At 43.0% G+C, this 18,717-nt stretch overlaps 1 protein-coding gene across 2 annotated transcripts; it reads right to left on the bottom strand.

Moving 5' to 3' along the window:
* Window positions 1–1,824: 1,824 nt before the first annotated feature.
* fbxo18 (F-box DNA helicase 1) lies at window positions 1,825–18,248 on the bottom strand. 2 transcript variants are annotated; one of them, XM_010748642.3, is made up of 21 exons: window positions 17,929–18,248; window positions 17,385–17,552; window positions 16,684–17,270; window positions 16,460–16,596; window positions 15,523–15,670; window positions 15,251–15,432; window positions 15,095–15,169; window positions 14,923–15,014; window positions 14,534–14,702; window positions 13,012–13,231; window positions 12,844–12,931; window positions 12,679–12,774; window positions 12,155–12,291; window positions 10,842–10,938; window positions 10,567–10,733; window positions 10,283–10,364; window positions 10,001–10,195; window positions 9,320–9,445; window positions 8,896–9,002; window positions 3,383–3,517; window positions 1,825–3,199 (listed from the first exon to the last, which is right to left on the bottom strand). In XM_010748642.3, exons 1-21 carry the CDS (start codon window positions 17,945–17,947, stop codon window positions 3,038–3,040), a joined length of 3,189 nt encoding a protein of 1,062 aa, XP_010746944.2. In that variant the 5' UTR covers window positions 17,948–18,248; the 3' UTR covers window positions 1,825–3,037. The 2 variants fall into 2 exon arrangements, with proteins under 2 accessions (XP_010746944.2, XP_010746943.2); XM_010748641.3 differs by having other exon boundaries at window positions 16,684–17,273; window positions 17,929–18,247.
* Between the last annotated feature and the right edge of the window lie 469 nt (window positions 18,249–18,717).

Genomic DNA, 18,717 nt, shown 5'->3' with positions numbered 1-18,717 from the left:
AGTGGTATGAAAACTAGCTGAGTATGGGCAGATCACAAAGACCTACAAAAAGTCTCGCTTGGAGCAATTTGTAAATTAACAGGAAGTTGAACATATTTAAGCATGAAATCACCATTTCTGTGTTTCGAACTGTGGAAGGGGTCGTATTTGAATGAACTCCTCCTGAGGGCTTTCGTCCGATCTTCTTGAAATGTGCGCATGGGTTTATGAGGCTTTTGACAATGAAACAGGTTTATCCAAAATCATAACTTTTTTGATTTATATGTCAGGGGGAGGGGCCACGCAAAATCACATTTCGCAAGTGCTGTAATTTGTGAAAAATGCTCGCATCTTCACAAAACTTCTCATATACACGGTAGTCTGGCTAGGAATGCATTTCCACAAAAATATTCTGTGATTTTCAAGCGCCCTCCTAGTGGAGACAAAAACGAACCACTTTTAACGAGATGACGTCCCAGCTCGGTAAATTTGACCATATCCACCTCAAAACTCACGCATGGATGTTGTCAAGGCTTGGACTTGAACACTGAGAACTCATTTCAACTTGCAACTCCTCCTAGGGATTGTGTCCAATTCACTTCAAACTTGGTAAGTGTGTTCACATAGACTTCCTGAGTAAAAGTTATCAAAACGATGAATTTTGGGGAATCGCTGTGGGCGTGGCGCTCTATGAAAATCGTCATTTTTGCTGTTCTGGGCTGGTTGACAAGGGGTCATGTTTGAACGAACTCCTCCTAGGGATTGTATCCAATTCACTTCAAACTTGGTAGGTCTGTTCAAATACACTTCCTGAGTAAAAGTTATCAAAATTATGAATTTTAAGGAATCACTGTGGGCGTGGCAATCAATAAAAAAAATTCAAAGAAGGCATCGGCAGGAAGCACCTTCTCAGAGCTGTCTGAAACTTCTTGCGGTTATCAAGGTTATGTTATGCACATTTCGACGTGCGCACATTTCGACGTGCGCGCATATGCGAGGGCCCGACCATCGCTGCTTGCAGCTTTAATTATTATTGGCTCTACACTGTTGAGGAATGCTTGCTAAAACAAGAATCTGTTAGCGGTACTGATTGAGTTAGGTGCAGTGACCATAGACGGTGTAAAACATGGACATCGTATCCGTGACGTCACTCACAGGTTTCTGATAAGGCATCGTAAAGCTCAGTGTGTGGTGGCTCTGCACGTCGCCATCTTGGCAGTCCTGCTTCTGCTAATGTGGATCGCTGGCAGAGCTTAGGCAGACTGAACGATGCCTGGGTGCTCACACCACTGATAACAGCAGATACCTGTCAATCAAGTCAAAATCTCAACAGGTGAGTTGTATATAAATTCACCCTCAGTTGTCATGAATGGGGAAATTAGCTATAGAGACCAAAACAGTTTTTGTACCAGGCTGTAAACATGTTTATTTCTGCTGTGAAGTTGGACATTTGAACATGGGGACTTATGGAGACTGTGTCCATCTTATCTGATCTCTTTTGCTACCACTTCAGTAAAAGTGGATGAATATAGTTTTCAGCCTTCCCTCACACACACATTAGAAGCCATTGGAAGTGAATGGATCACTGAGAGGTGACTGTTTTGTTATGTGGGGTAATAAAAGTTCGTATTAACTGGTGGAAGTTCATTAGCTGTGATCAGGTCCATGCTTAGACTAGTTACCCGAAGCAACCAACCATCTGTATAAACATTCAGTGTATGAAAAAAAAAAAAGTCTAAAAAAAATCCAGAGAGTAAAAAAAAAAAAAAACCCAGATTCTCAGAAAAACTATCTAAGGAAATGACCTCAGCTGCGACTGTCTCCAGACCACATACATTACTTAAAAAGTAAGTTAAACCCTGAGAGCCCATGTGCCACTGTGCCTCACTGTATGTTGTGGATATTGGGATGGCAGCAATTCCTTTCTCTTAGCAACAAGCTGTATCAGGTATAGATAGCCTGTATGACAAGTTACGTGTGAGGTTTTAAAATATGATTTTTAATTACTGTGTGACTGTGTTGTTTATGTAAATATGCCTGGCCTGATATTTATGAACACCTGAATCTTTAATAGTACTTTAAAATCAATCATCAATGTTCTGTGTGCTTACCTCTGAAGTTTACTGTCCAATTTTTACTGTGTAAATAAAAAAAAAAAAAGATTAAATATGTTAATCACTTATTTAGTGGCATTTGTTTTGTTTTTTGTCATTTTGTATGATAATAATAATCTTTAAAACAAAAAAACATTAGTCCAGGATTGCAAATGGAAGCGGCATAATTTTGTTCCCTTCCAGATGTTGGACGTCTCCCCTGGAATGTCCGTTCACTCCTCCAGTTTCTAAAGTAAACTGTGATGAGCAGAAACAAGTCCAGACAACAGAGCTGTCTGTGTTAAGAGACTTTGCTCAGGGAAAAAAAATCTCTGCCTAATGTTTCCTCTTCGATAGGAGTCCATCACTATCTTCCTGAAGCACTGAAGAGCTTCTGTGGTTTTTTGTGTGTTTTTTTTTTTTCCATTACTGGACAAACTGTTTAATAGAGGCTGATTGATAGCAGCTGTTGGCAGTAAGAACAGAATGCAGTTCTCAAGGCTTTGTGTCTCACACACAGTGTGGTGATAGGAAAAGCCAAGTTTTATCTGATTTTAAGAAAAATGTCGACTTCGATCAGATTTAACCAAATGCCAAATGTTTTTCTGTTTCTTTTTTATCAAAACTCAAAAAGTCTGGCAGTATTTAGTTTTTTTTAATACTCAACCTGTCATACAATCACTCTCAATGCAGTTAAATCAGCTGTTAACCGACTCCCTCAAGCATCCCAACAGGATATTAGAACACACAATTCCCCTTTTGTCTTCAAAACACACATCAAAACACCAAAATAAAAACTTTTTTTTGGGGGGGGGGGGGGGGGGGTTACAACAATTTAAAATGAAGTTTCAGTCTGTCTCAGTGTCTCTGGGTGACCCAACATTCCTGGTCCTGGTCCAGATCAAGACCCAAACTCGTTTCACATAAAATAAAGTTTTGTCTCAGGTCCTCCAAGATGAGCAACATCAGAAAAGTGCCAGAAGCATTACATGGTGGGCCACCGGCTGAAACCCACGTGGGATTTCAGCCATTGAGAGCACATCATCGGTCATGAGGAAGGCAGTTGGCCCGTTGCGATTCCACACGCACCTCTCGCACAGCGGGCCTCCAAGAGACACACCGTCAGCCTGGACAAAGCAGAAAGGAGCCATTAAAAGTCAAGCAATGCAAATCGCTTTTATGTTTCTGACTGACACAAAAATAGCCAGAGGTTCATTTTTGGACTTTTTCCCCAAATTACCACCGTCACAAAATGCTAACTGGCTAATTGTGGCTAACTGCTGTATATCTCAGTGGAAATGCGCTCTTACAAATTTCATCTGTCGTTTGCGCATGATGAAGGCCGATCCGGGCGTGATGCAGTTGGGACAGTCTGTGACGCAGCACGGGATAGGCTCACCCGCTCTCAGAGAGGAGCTGGGCATCTCTGACTTCAGGAAGTATTCCTGGAAATGACAGGAAGTTGATCTATGAGAGGGGGGCTACACAGAAGGTGACTGAGGATATCGTACAATGATGAGAAAATGAATAATGACTAAACATGAAACAAATCACTATCACACTATCAAAAAAGCCTGCCAGAACAAAGAAGAAGAAGAAGACTGCTGCCAAGAAGAACCGTGAGAAAAAGAAAAACATGCAGCATGTGTGATAAATCTCATGTTTTCTCAGGAACACTGAATGTAGACGAAGCCAGTCTGAGGAGTCGTCCAAAGTTTGAAATGAGCCGACCTTCTCTGAAACACAAGCATAATATCTGAAGCTGGTTTGAAGTCACAGCCAGTTCAGGCAGACAGTTGTAGAAATACATGTGGTGAGAACAGACAGTCACTAACAGAAGTGAGATCTAGAAGTCAAGTAAGCTGGCAGTTCAAAATGATGAATTATTAATGCCAGATATAGTTCTATATGCTCAGTGAGTCCATTTCCTTATCTGTTGTTTAGATGCACAATGGCAGCAGTAACTGAGGGCCGCTTTGGTCATTTTTAAAAACAAAACTGCCAAACAATCACTGCTTCTGGCTCCTTAGATGAGGAGCTGCTGGATCTGATACTGTATAGACTACAAATTGATAGGCAGGTAAATCAAATGAAATAAAAGTTCTAGGCATGTCCAATAAGTCTGCAGTCATTTTGAGATACGAGAGAAGATATTAAGAGTCAGCAGCAATATTAGCAGCTCCTGAAAAGATCTTCTTTTTTGTGTTAAAGTGAGATAAACTCTTACTTTTCAAAAAATTTTGGAAGAAGAAAGCATTTATTTGAAATTTAAATTTGAATTACCCCTGTGGAGGTAAGAAACAGCAAGACACCTGGGAAAATACTGCTCAACTGAAAAGCTTTAACCAGCTGACAGTTGATGTAGCTGTCCTGCTGGTTAACTGACACCAAGCGAGGTCAACTTCATTCTTATAAAGAGAGACCCAACAGGAGAAGTCTGCCCCCACTGTCAACACCCACACCCTACCAGACACAGACACCACCCCTACTTCCAGCTGACCTACTAGGGAACAGCCCCCTCAGGAAAATGAGCCCACCAGCACAGAACAGGCAGAGGACTCCCAACTGAACCACACTATCAGTGATATGAAGGTAAAATTCACACAGCTGGAGAGAGCTTGTACAGTTGAGCACCTACCTACTACCTTCTGCTAACATCATCACAGAAGAATCAGAGAATCAACCCCCCACCACAGAGCCCCACTTACTCAATGAACTGAGAGACAGATTCACGCAAGCAGACAAGTGGAGATGGAACACACAATCGTCACACTCTCACACAATCTGAGCAGACAACAGCCCAGGACAAGAGCAACCCCCCACTCAGGTCAAGTGACACAGAGGGGGAGAAAGGCCTATCTGCTTTCTGGGCTGAAGTAAAATGGCTCAAAGAAAATGAGGAGTCTTCAATGAAGGAGAGGAGGCGGCTCTGGGATGAGGTCAAAAGACTGAAAGACAATGAGGAGGCATTGAGGCAGGAGAGGAGGCAACTCAGAGAAGAGGTGCAGAAGCTCCAAGACGAGATGAGAACATTAACTAGTGTATAACCCATGAGAGCACCGCCTACCATCCTACAAGAAGCTGCAGAGGAACAACAGGACCCAGACGGCAGTCCCAGCCAATCAGCAACGCCACCAAGCCAAGACACACAAACCCAAGAGACCCCTCCTTCAATAAACAACACTACCGCACCTACAGAAAGCAGCTCAACCCAAAACCCACATATTGTTGTCCTCATAGACTCAAATGGGAGATATGTTGAAGAGAATTTTTTTTTTCCCAAAACACAGAATTGCTAAATTCAAGTGCCGCAATAACAGTCATGCCATGGAGCTATTGACGAAAGATCACCTAGGGTCCCCCAGCCATATCATCGTACACACCGGTACAAATGACCTGAGAGCACAGGGAGAACAAGTGGCAAAGTCTATCAAGGGGGTGATAGAAAAAGCCTCTTCCACATTCCCAAATGCAAAGGTAGTCATCTCCACCCTGCTACCCAGACGGGACTTCCATCCCACTCTCATTCAAAAGGTAAATGCACAAATCTCCAGAGATTGTGCATTAAAGCCAAATATTTATCTGGCGCCCCATCCTACCTTAGTCCTGCACAGCCTGTATGACTAAGTACACATCCTCAAGGCAGCAGTCCCAACTTTTGCAAAGACATTGAAGGACGTCGCACTGGAGACCAATCACATTCCACAGGAGCAACAGACCGATGAGACCCTATCCAGGCCAATAATCAGAGGACCTATTCCCCCCAGAAGACACCCAGCTGCACCTAGAGGACCTGCCCGACCTGGAGGATACCCTACTTCATCTAGAGGACACCCTACTACATCCAGATGACTTACCCCACCTGGAAAACACCCTACTGCATCTAGAGGACCTGCCCCACCTGCCCCAGAGACGCGTACCTCCCACAGACCACAACCACCCAGAAGAGACCTTAGACAAGATCAAAAAACATACATACCTGCTGGGTGAAGTATAGCAACGTACAAACATAGCAGCAAGATTTGTGAACAGCTGTGACCACAGAAGAATGTCCAGCGGAAAGGAAGGACAGACCTAGACCATCTCCTACTGCTGGACATAATTTACTTTGTATATATTTTCTTATTCTTACAAACTTAACGTTTAACTGATATGTATGTAGGACCTTTATTTGACTACTATATGCTTATTATATTATAACATGCTTATTTATAATATTGCACATCTATAATTAATATAAGCCTTTGTACAGTGAAAGCTCAATTTTTCCAATTTAATATATTTTCTATTAAGACATCTATATACAAGTATGCTTTTTGTTAATGTCACACTTGCTTTGGCAATGTTAACATATGTTTCCCATGTCAAGACAGACAGACAGACAGACATGAATATAAGGTTAGCTTTGCTTTTTTCATTATATATATATATGCCCCATGAAGTCTTTTTTTTTTTTTTTTAAGATATTTTTTGGCCTTTTCAAGCTTTATTTTTGATAGAGACAGCTGAAGAGTGACAGGCCTGTGTGGAGAGAGAGATGGGGAATGACATGCAACAAAGGGCCGCAGGTCAGATTCAAACCCTGGGCTGCTGCTGAGCCTTCGTACATGGGGTGGATGCTCTACCCACTGAGCTAATCGAAAGATTGTCCATGTTTATATATCCTGCAAGTATCTCGGATGCGCGTTTTGTAGTCCATCTTCTGAACATTGTAGTTTTACTAGAGACAATGTCAATAACATCCACCGTCTCATAAATATGTAACCTAGTAGCCTCATGTGCATCTTTAATGGACAATGGTGCAAGACTTCCATCACACTAAACTGGTTCAGCAGCTGTGGATGGTCTGTCTTCTTGGTGCTTCAAAGTTTGTTCTTTTGGTTTTAGCATGATTTGATTTACGACATCCTCTCGCTGGACATTATGATTCTGAAAATGCAGCTGGATTCACTTTGTGTTGGAAAGTTGAGTGGGCGTAGAGCCTCAAAGCAAAGGCCTTTCTACCTAAAAACGCATTATCTAATGCAGACTAAAATACTCAGCAAGTCTTTAGACCATATCTGTATTTAGAAGAAGTGAAACTGTCATAACTGATGCTGACAGAAAGTTAGACGTCACAGTACTGAAGAAGTGTGAGATAAGGAAGTATCAAAACCACTTCAACATCCTATTCCTCTCTGACACACTTGAACATCCTGACAGCTCAAAAATAACCGAGTGATGGAGGTGGTGGTGGTGACATGTCAGCTTCAGAATACCAGAAGCACACACTTGATTAAACAAGAAGTTATGATATTATTCTATGTCACTGAATTCCATATCAGATGATCAGATCTAACTGGGCAATGAATATGTAAACATATCTGAACATGTAGAAGTATGAGTTGGGGCCGCTCAGGTACAGTATTCAATGCGTCAACATTCTTTTCATTGAACATATTGCCAATGCGTCTATTTACATTAAATTTAGTCCGGGCACTGGTAACACCTCAACTTTAGAGAAGCCTTTACTGTGTTTGCACTAGACCATTTTGTCTTTAAGACTCAGGGTGGGGGCACTGGTAAATCTTGATCTTCAGTTCTTTCCAAAAAAAAGTCTGGTGATTGACTGGATCAGACAAACATTTATTTTCTTCTGTTGGAACCAGTTTTGTTAATTGATTGGTCATTTACCATTGCAGGTATTAGGGTCATATGCAGAACCACTTCTCCTCCCAACATTTTGTCATTGTGCGGTTGCTGAAGAGTTGGTTTATCACACAGTGGTGGACTGCGTTGCCTGTTGTTTTTTGGTCCTTGGCTCTCAGGATGACAAGTTTAAATGACTGCCTGGTAGGAAATCTTGCGAGGAGCTCTTTTGTGTGGTCGGTTAATGATGCATCGATGTTCCCTCCACTTGTGAATAAAGGCACCAACTGTGTTTATAGGAGCTTTTTTGTGGTTGAGAAACTGGATAGCCTGCCAAAATGTTTATGAGTTAAATACTCAGTTCCCATTTTGTGTTAACAGCATTTTGCAGAGAAACAAAGAGAGAGACGTCATCTGGTATTCAGTGTTGTGCATGAACTAAAAAAAATGCTTTCTGTGAATAAACACAAGAGTAAATAAGGGAAAGGATGACCCATCATGAAGAAAGGGAAATGAAGAGAGACATACTCCACTAGAGAGTGAGTGAGTGAGTGAGTGAGTGAGTGAGTGAGTGAGTGAGTGAGTGAGTGAGTGAGTGAGTGAGTGAGTGAGTGAGTGAGTGAGAGAGAGAGAGAGAGAGAGAGAGAGAGAGAGAGAGAGAGAGAGAGAGAGAGTGAGAGTGTTTTTTTGAGTCTGTACACAGCTGCAGAGTTGTAACGGTCAAACAAATGCACATAATTCCACTCACACTACAGAAGCAGACAACACCTGCCATGTCCTCATGACTTTGTTTCAGACAATGTGGGACTTGTGGGTACCATAGCAAGAGGCAGTTGTAACAAGAGTAATACTGAACTGTATCAGCAGTGGTGGAAGAAGTATTCAGATCCTCACACAGATACAGTTACCTCACTTAAAACACATTCTCTTTCTGTCTGTCTCTGACCAGGTTTCAGCATGCACAGTTGGTGTGCTAGATGTGTGTTTTGGCCTGTGTGCAGATGATGATATAGGGTTTCACATGGACCCTGATGGACAGTCGTCATGCTGACAAAGGAGGACCTTTGCAGGGACGGAGACACTGAATTGGCCTTAAATAAACAGTTTTCAATGAATGATCAGCATCAACATTTCTGATGAGCGTGCGGTACAAAGCAGCATGTGCGGTAAGGAGTGAGGGATGATTATATCTTACCCCAGCCACTGTGAGGATGCGGCTGATGGACTTAGTGATGATCAGTGAGGTCTTTGCACGAGTCACCGCCACATACAGCAGGTTCCACTCATCGTCTAGAATCTTATCTGAGCAGAAAAGAGGAAGCATTCAAAAAAAATTTTTTTCGAATACCTTCAAAGTTTTCGAAGTCTTTCAGCTTTCTGTTTGTCCAAGTAGGAAGCATTTTTTACAAAATATATATGGTCTAGCTCTACTCTCAGCCCTCTAACAATAAAACTAACAAACAGGAAAGTAATCCCAGTCCCAAGAGCTATAAATAGTAGTAGTAATAGTAGTCAGACATAGATACAGATCTGTGTCCATTTCCTCTTGTATAACAGGATTAGGAGTGTCTACCAAAAAGCTACAATGTCAAAGAAAAGATCTGTCCAAAGAAACCAACCGAACGAGAACTCGGGAGAGAAGTGCATGTTGTGTCTCGAAGTGGGAACCTTGATGAAGTCATCGGAGATGATCACAGTGTCAAACTCTAGACCTTTAGCCTTGTGGACTGTTCCCAATGTGAAGTCTGGAATGAAACAGCAGACATCAATAACAACCAACAACACACGTATCAAACATACCCGTTTACACGCCATACAAGTATTTATACGCCATTCATGCTTTAACATCTGCTGTTTTATCTGCAGCTGTGACACATCACTCAGAACCAGTGAGCCAAAGACATGCTAAGCAAGTCAAAGGCTTTGTTTAGACCGCAGGAAAATCAGATTTGTTTGTCTGAAACTGTTGCAAAGGACCAGATCAGATTTGTGTCCAGGCATCACCAACCGATCTGCCTGGGTTGCTGTGGTCATGAACAGTATCTGCATGCACTGCTTTAAATTAATTACTTTAGAGAGTTTGTTGACAGTTTGTTGAGTTTGTTGGGCTGACGGGCTCTGGGTTTTTCCCACGTGACAGTGGTTAGAACTGGACGTCAGACAATGAGTCACAACTTTTATGGTCACCCATTAACTTCCTTTTTTTTTTGTTACTTTGCAAGATTTGTTTCGCTTTTTTAGGTTGTTTTTCCCTTGTAAGACAAAGACAATGGTAAGGCCTTCATTAAATCAATGTGTACCTGCTTTGTTAAAGTCATCTTCAAAGCACCTTTGCAGACGCGTCACCAGTTCAGGGACGCGGCTGCTATACTTTTCAACAATGCTGAGTTTAGCATCCAGTTCTTTGTCCTCCGTCTGTGTGACATACTTCTTCAGGGCCCAGAAGGGATTTTGATTCTTCTTGGCAAAGAAGCGAATAAGTGGATCTCTGATGACTGAACATAGAGCAAAGTCAACATGATGTCAAAAAGTGTTTTTTTAAAGAGGAAATAACAGACAGGGTAAATATATATGAACCTCACATTTCGGTTTGTGGCTGCTGCCTGTCTGTTGCAACAGGTTCCAGATGTCCATGATTCTGTCCAAGCCGATACCTTTGACACCCTGAAAGAAAATGTAGACCTGTGAGTGCTGGATCACTGTGGACTTCTTCAACACTTTCTTCTCAACATGGTTGAGGTCCATTGGACATTAATGGATATCTTAATCCATCCATTAAATATGAAGCTTTGGCTAGCAGCCGACTAGCTTAGCTTAGCAAAAACACTGGAAACAGCTAGCACGCTTTGTACAAACACACACTCACTCCGACAAAGTGGATCCGGCAGTCTGGGTTGGCGTCTGTGAGCCGGACGGCCTCGCTGAACACGCTGACGTTACACCTTGACAAGATGGCCGTCTTCCCCGGACAATGACTGAAACCGGTCCTTAAAGTTGCTCTAATATCGTCTGCAGTGTCATCACACACAGCACCTAAAGAACAGTGATATTTTCAGATTTCATTTCACAACTTCTTCTTTAGAAGAACTTTATATTAGTAAGTAGAAAACACATGAAAAAAAAACTGTTTGGTGTATTTACCCTTTTGCTTTCCTCCCACTAGGATCTTCTGCACTCCTTTACACACTTTGAGGATGGTGGCACCCACGTAGGCGATCTCGGCGCCAAACCGAAAGCTCTGGACAAACAACAGTCATAGCAGGGAGGTGAATTTTTTCCACTTACAATGAACTCTTGAGAGTTTAACACAGGACATACAAAGGTATGGGAATACACAGATTTCAGCACACAGCAAACGTGAATGGGTGTGGATAGAGAAGTGTTTCACGGATAGGAGAACTTTGCTGATGGGACATGAAATGCTTTAGTGTCACTTCCACTTTTAGGACTGATCTATCTTTTACACTGAAACCCCTCAAAGTTTTAAACATTAAGACATCAGAGATCCCTCTGTTACTGTGATTGTCACGCTCACTTGATACCACAAGTACGTAAGTAAGCCCTGAATCTCACCAGGCCATTCTCCACACGGCTTCATATCCCACCAGACAGACTTTATTAACTTGCTGTCATTTGTCTTTTGTTTTGAAAATTGACCCCTGGTTCACTCTGGCTTCCTGCCAGCTCAAACCGATCAGTGCTGCTGCACATGGCGGGGAGCTGCTTCTGGGCAGCCAGAGCGCACGCAGCGTTTGGCCTCGTTTATGACACACTGTTGACAGAAATCATCTACAGAGTTGTGATCAAATATGCAACACTTTATTGTATTTATACAGCAGGTAAAAGGCGTATTGAACACGTCACCATTTTTCTCAGTAATTTATTTTTAAAAGGTGTATTGACTAATGACACAGGGGAAAAAGTATTACTGATACTTATTTAACACTTTGTACAAAGCCTTGTTGGTAATGACAGCTTCCTTTGGCCTTTTCTATGAACTCTGAAGATTAACTCTTTAGTTCTTTCCATAGATTTTCAATTGGATTCAAGTCAGGTAATTGGCTGGGCCATTCTAGCAGCTTAATTTTCTTTCTCTGAAATCGACTGAGAATTTCCTTGGCTCTGTGTTTGGGAACATTGTCTTGCTGGAATGTCCTCCCTCGTTCCATCTTCATCATTCTGGTGTAATTTCACATTATTACACATAACTTGATTTCTGAACTTATTTGGTTTGGTTTCTTTGTATGTGAGGATTACTTGGGTTGTTACCAACATCTGATGAACATTTCATGTCAGTAGCACCTTTAGAAATATGTTAACTGAGAAAAATAATGACTTGTTATTTTACCCGCTGTATATATTTCTTGTTAGAGTAGAGTACTTCTGGAAACCACCTGTGATCTGTACCATAAACCTAATTCACTGAAAAATGTTACCTCCATTTCTGTGCATACCTGTGTGAGGTAGTAGATGTGTGTGTGGGCGACAATGTTCAGGGCATTGACGGCTCCTTTGAAGGTGTAGATCTGCTGGTGAGGATCTCCGACCAGGATTTTCCCACAGCGCTGAGAGAGGAGCACGTCCATGATGGCTGCGAGGGAGGGAAGGAAGGAGGAATGAAGACACCGCCACAAAGTTTAAGGGATAGTTCGGGTGTTTTGAAGCAGTGTAGTAGTATGAGGTACTTTACAGGGTCAGGGTTTTACCCACAGTAGTTAGTTTGGAGACACAGACAGGGATCCCAGCACACAGGTAGAGCTGTGCACTGCTGTGGATGGCAAAGGTGAAGCTGTAAAAATACTTTTAGCGCCTAAATGGACTTTCGTACCAGGTCTTCTGTCTGCTCCTCTATAAAATGCTATTTACTGTAGATAACACACTGATTACGCCAGTACCTCATACTGCCTCACCTCAAAACACTCAGACTATCCCTGTAAGCAAAATCACAATGACTGAATGAATGTTTCTGCATCATCACCTGGAGTGCAATCCTGGGCCTCGTCGATGAAGAGGACATCGTAGCAGTCAGACAATCGGGGCTTTGGGGTTTGGAGCTGCCACAGCTTCAGGTAACCTGGGAATGAAACATTTCTGACCATTGCTTCTCATTTAAGAATCACTGACATGTGTTTCATTGACTTACCATCATGGGTCATAAAGTAGGCTTCTTGTTTCGTCTCATTGAGATCTTTCATTTTGTTCCAGATGTTCTGCGCGTCACGGACAAACAACTAGGATTTCACAAAAGAGAACAAAGCGTATAAATGTGACTCTCTGCTCGTGTGTGTGCCCCCCCTTAATGTGTCCATACCGGCTTTTCACTATCATGTATTAGCTCCCTGCGGCTCTTTTTGCTCATATGGCTGCTAGGGACGTGGCTGATAGTGATCGTGGGGTCCGTTGAAGCCATGAAAGCATTGAGAGTCATGTTCACCACTTTGGCTTTGGTGAATCCGCCACGGCCTTCGGGCAGAACAGAGTTGAGGGCAAGCGGCTTCAAGTTGAAGGTTAGCTTCTTGCGTGAAAGGTAGCTGCCGCAGGAAAACAGAAGGGATGTGGTTTTTAAAATGGAATACACCTAAGAGACGAGTTGCAGCAGATTTTAAGACTAATCTGTCAGAAATCTAGCACTTTTGGGTCACCGTGGATATAAGCGGAGATATGTTGAAGACGTGAGAAGACTGCAGAGGAGTTTGTTCTATCTGTAATCAAACAGATGTCATCGTTCGGGGCAGTGATGCATTAGGAAGACGTTGTGTTGCATCTGCTAAGGCCTTATCTGCACACCATCACACATCAAACCACAAAAACATTTCTTGAAATAGTAAAGTTGTTCATTTGAATTCATTTCTGTTTTTATCACTATAACCCACGCACACACACTCAAAGACTCAATTAGATATAGATATTTTTGGAGTCCCCCCATGTGCCCTTCAGACCACACAACTGGCTTTCATAACATTATTTAAGGGTCAATTTGGGACAGTATATGTAAGATATCATTTGCACATGTGCCAGATCTTTCTCATATTGTCATCTGAAAGTCATATGTATAAAAATATTTATAGACACCAACTTGAGGTTTGACCGCAGTGTGCTGTCACGGTCTGTTTTTCTTCTGGCTTAATCAACCACATGGGCACTGGACTGATTACAGAGGCTATACATGCAAGATGACTGATCTGTTTACAGAGTTCAGTGAACTTTTGTTCGTTAGTTGTGGAAAAGGAGCCACACTCTCTGTAGATAGAAAAGTCTCATTCTAAGATGACAAAAAACAGAAAGATTCTTATTTAGACGTGATTATACACTAATGAAAATATTAGTCATGGATATTATATTCCATTTCTGTAAGCAAAGCTCCTAACTCTGACACACTGTTTGCAACGTTTAAGTAAACCCCTTCATTTCATTAACTCGGTTTAACTAGATCAGTTTGTTAGTTGCAAGTTTAAATGCAACCGTCTAAATGTCCAAAACATTGTCATTCAGAAACATTGTCTAACACCTTTTCAGCATGCTACATTTCCCAAAATGCATTGCATTCATGTGAAAATCTTCCAGAAATCATTCTTTTCTTCTAACATGAATAAAGTTACATACTGAAGCTCTTATGTGTCTTTGTAAACGCTCTCATCATCAAACTGAATATGACAGGCGAGAAAATTACAAGACCAAGCTCATTGACTACTTCAAATCAAAGTGTAAATTAATACATCATACGAACTGCACCTTTAATATCCAAATAATTACTACAGCAGAATGTGGCAGACGCCTCCTTTTTGTCCACAGTCACAAAAACTCCCATCATCTGAGGGGAAACGGGTTCTCACCTCTTCCCAACATCGTTGTAGGCCAGAGAGTGGACAGTCTTGCAAGCCACGTTTTTGGGAAAGCGACGTTGCGCCTCACTGGCCACCGACTTGTTGAAGGCCACATAGAGGAAGCGGAGGTGTGGCCGCTGCTCGGCATATTTCACCAGCGTGGTCGTCTTCCCTGTACCTGTGGCAGACAACGTGCAAGTTCAGGAAGAATTATCTAGAGAAATAATGTCCCTGGTGGCGTTTCTGAGACATTACATTTAAACTACTATTGCACATAATTACTGCATGTGGAGGAAGGTTAAAACTTTAAACGTGGAACGCAGAAACACAGAATTATTGATTTTATTTTGGTGTAATTCAGATGATTTTATATGAGCACTGATAGCTGCCACACTTACCTGCAAAAGCCACGATCTTGACCACATGGTCTGGCCGGATGTTGTGGCTGAGGATCTGCTGCTGTTCACCTGTGAGATGAAACTGTGGGCGCCTAGCAGAAACACACACACACAAACACAGTGATGACAGAAAGACGGAAGCTGGAAGAAACACAGTCATTTTTGTCCTCACCCGCTCTGTCCAGAGCTGACGGGGAAAGGGCCGTTCTCCATCAGGTGGAGTACATAGTAGATGTTGTAATGCAACCTGGAGAGGCGAAAACAAGAGAGTCGTCGCTCAGCTGATGAGAACGATGTGGGCAGAGGCGCTGACATTCGCAGCTCTTACCTGTTACTAATCTTGCTGTTGCTCCTCATCAAGGCAAGCAACATCATGGCCATGTGGTGGAGGTACTCTGTAATGGTGGTGTCCGACATGCAGCCGGTGAGCAGAGACACCAACGCCTGCACGTCACCGACACTCTCACTGAGGGTCAGTATGACAGCCATGGCCGCGTACGGGTTGGTACCCTGAATATCAAACACAAATGATGTGAAGACTTAAATACCACAGTGTGCACACGGTGAATATTTTCTCCATGTGATCACCAAAAGTTTTACCTCTATGCCGAGGTTAAAGGACTTCTCAACGTCAGGAATACGTAATCTGATGGAGGCCTCAGCCTGAGGAAAAAGGCGATGTTTCTTTACACACTCCAGAACGTCTTCCGGCCTCACCCGCTCTCCCACCTTATGCTGGGCCATTAACCTGACCAAGAACAAACACACACAACACACAACACACACACACACACACACACACAGATAATTACCACAGAGAGCATTTAAAAATCTATGCATGCCAGCCTTCCCATAGTTTCCTTACTGGTCATATTACTCATTTAAATTTGGCTCTGATCCACAGCAACTCACAATAAAGGAAAGAAAATCAGACAGTTGAAGTCGTCACTTTACACACCAAACACAGAGCAGCTTTGTGTTGCTGTCACTGGTTAGCTCAGTCTGAGCTTTTATTTTGGAGGTATTCATCTGTACGTCAAAGGTTTCTTCTGTGGTGTCTTCTCTGTCACCATCCTAAAGCTGTGTCCATGCACGGCACATGAAAAGCTTTTTTTGTCTCTTTGGCTTCTCTCTGTGTATCTGCCTGTGTGCGGAGCTGAACTCCACACACCCTAGGTCTTCTTCAGCCACTGCGTGTACATTTTACACAGATGTGGTGTTATTCAGTCCTCATATTTACAAAAAAAAAATAAAAATTTATAGACACATTTACAGTAGATACTTTCCTGATTCTAGGGGTGGCGATAGAGCCTGAAGCACTGTTGGTGTATTAAAGTTGTTGATCTAAAAATGTAGTATTATATCGTTACTGTCCTCACATTTATGTATTTGTAAGTAAACGGTTACTTTAAATCGTATCAACCGTCGTTATTTGCTCTGGGATTCCACATTGGTGAATCTCTAACACAAACATCAGAGAGTCTCTTCTTCGTGCGTGTATCGTCAAATAAACGTCACTCGGGTAATGCAGACTTACACAACGAGGTGTCGTAAGCTGTGCTCTGATGATGCTGGATCCATTATGTGACTGCTCTTTAGGATGCCGCAGACCTCCAGCATCGTCGCCGTCTCCCTCATCATGTAGCGGAAATATTGTTTCTTGAAGGGGACGAACTGCACGAGGGAACACAAATGCAACAACCACATCAGTATGGTGAACATTAGCTCCCACTCCTTCCTGCTAATACAAAAAAAATTAACCTTGGGGTCTTGGACGATGTTCCTCCAGTGCTGGCAGACAAGGCTGACATTGCAGTAGAGGTCCCGGGCAGGGATCCGGCACAGTACTTGTCTCAGCACTTCCTCTGGGAGATCATCCATGCAACCCTGTGGCTGCAGCAGGACCTTTTCACTACCCAGAAGCCCATAGTGGGTGTCAGGGAGGGCCTCCACCTCCTTGCACTCGTTGTGAATGTCACCATCACATTGGTTGAATTCATCGTCGTCCCCAAACATCTCCGCTGTCATTCCTTCCAGATAATCCACTCCCCCCTCCTCCTGCTGCACCTCTAGCTCTGGCGTCATATCCGCAGCCAGCAAGCTTACATCATCGACCTCCTCCTCTGCTTCAGGATCCATCGCCACCGCAGCGGCTAACAGGCTGATGTCATCGTCCTCCTCTTCCTCCTCCTCCTCTTCCTTCACAACCTTTGGCTCTACGTCGAGTCTGTCCGCGTGCGTGGACGAGCAGGGCTGCGAGGATTTGTGTGGACTGGAACTGATGACTCCGGTCACAGAGAAGAAGTCGTTGATGCCCTTCTGTCGGCCAGAGGGACTTCCCGAGTCGGCTGCTGATGTCATAAGGAGAGAGAGAGAGAGTGAGAGAGAGAGAAGACATTAGTGGAAGTATGAGTGCAGTCAGAAACAAAGAACGTGCTGGGACAATGTTTACAGCAGATTACCACATTTGCGCCTCTTGGTGGGCGTCCTGGGGTAAAGCCCTCGGTTGGGGTTGGGGTTGCGGTTGCCGTGGTTAACGGGGTGGGGCTGAGTGAGGGCATCAGTGCCCTCTGCACTCCGTCCCAGTTCATCACAGTCCGCTGCATTCAGGTGTCTCCTTTTGACTTTCGCTGTGAAACCACACCATACGCAGCACGTTTACAGTTATTATACACCACATATGAGACAGTTACACCCTGAAAGAACAGGTTTACACAGGAAAACACTGAAAATGTGTCCTGGAAATGATAAAACTGTAATTATAATATATTATTATGCATTCGGAAGTTTGAAGTTATAAAATTTCCAAGTCAAAAAATATCAAATGTTTGACACTGAGTTAGTTAGTTAGCTTTATTTTGGAGCTAGTTAAAGTTAGCAGTGATTTTAACCCTCTCCTGTGACTGACAGGCACCGTGCCTTTAGCTACTGCTCCTATTAACATTAACTTATGTGTATACATATGTCCCTATCACTGGCTGGTGAGTTACCAGCGGGTTAACTGACCTTTAACAGCCACCTCCATGTTCGTGTGTGCTGCTGACGTCTTCCCCTCGCATAGCTCCGTGCCTTACGTCGAGGACTCGGCTAGTTTAAGTTCAAACTGAGCTGACGACGCAGAAAGACTCTGTGCTAACCATTAGTAAACAAAGACCGCTTCCACCTGATGTGTACGTGTCAGCGTGACTTTTTTCCTTCAGTCTGAAACCGCCAACATGTCCAGAAGACTCGAATTTTCCGCCGTTAACGTGAAGGACTGACTGACGTTAGTGTTGACTGATGATATAAGTCGCTGTTTCCAGGCAGCTAACGCTAACAGAAACCAAAGTTTGTGTTGGTGAGGAAGACACGTGATTGGTCAGTTTTTCTTCTTCGTTCTTTATCGGCGGCTGGAGAACTAGTTAAGGATGCGCTGCCGCCACCAGGTACGCTGACTGCAGCAGGAATGAAGATGAAATCATAAAATCATAATATCACCTGGACTGTAGAGCAGTATGTCTCTATAGGCAGACAACAACAGTGAGAAGTGCCTTGATATCCGACAAAGTTAGTTTAATCAGTGATATGCTTTCTGATTTTATTACAGCCAACACAGGTTATAGAAGATGAGGAGGGGTCCAGCTGATGTCTGAAAGCCTGTGATGATCCTCAACACATCACCACAGCTGCGAGTCCCTTCCTGATACAAACACTTAACTATGATCCTGGTCCTTAAGAAACCCTCTACACTGCAGTCATCCAGTCTGATCTTTGTATATCCACCATCACCGCCTGCTTTGGATCAGATAGCAGTAG

The sequence above is a fragment of the Larimichthys crocea genome, chromosome III (assembly GCF_000972845.2).
Source record: "Larimichthys crocea isolate SSNF chromosome III, L_crocea_2.0, whole genome shotgun sequence".
Lineage (NCBI taxonomy): Eukaryota > Metazoa > Chordata > Actinopteri > Sciaenidae > Larimichthys > Larimichthys crocea.
Note: the sequence above shows the minus strand (reverse complement) of the source record. Positions and strands in the feature narration are given on the sequence as shown.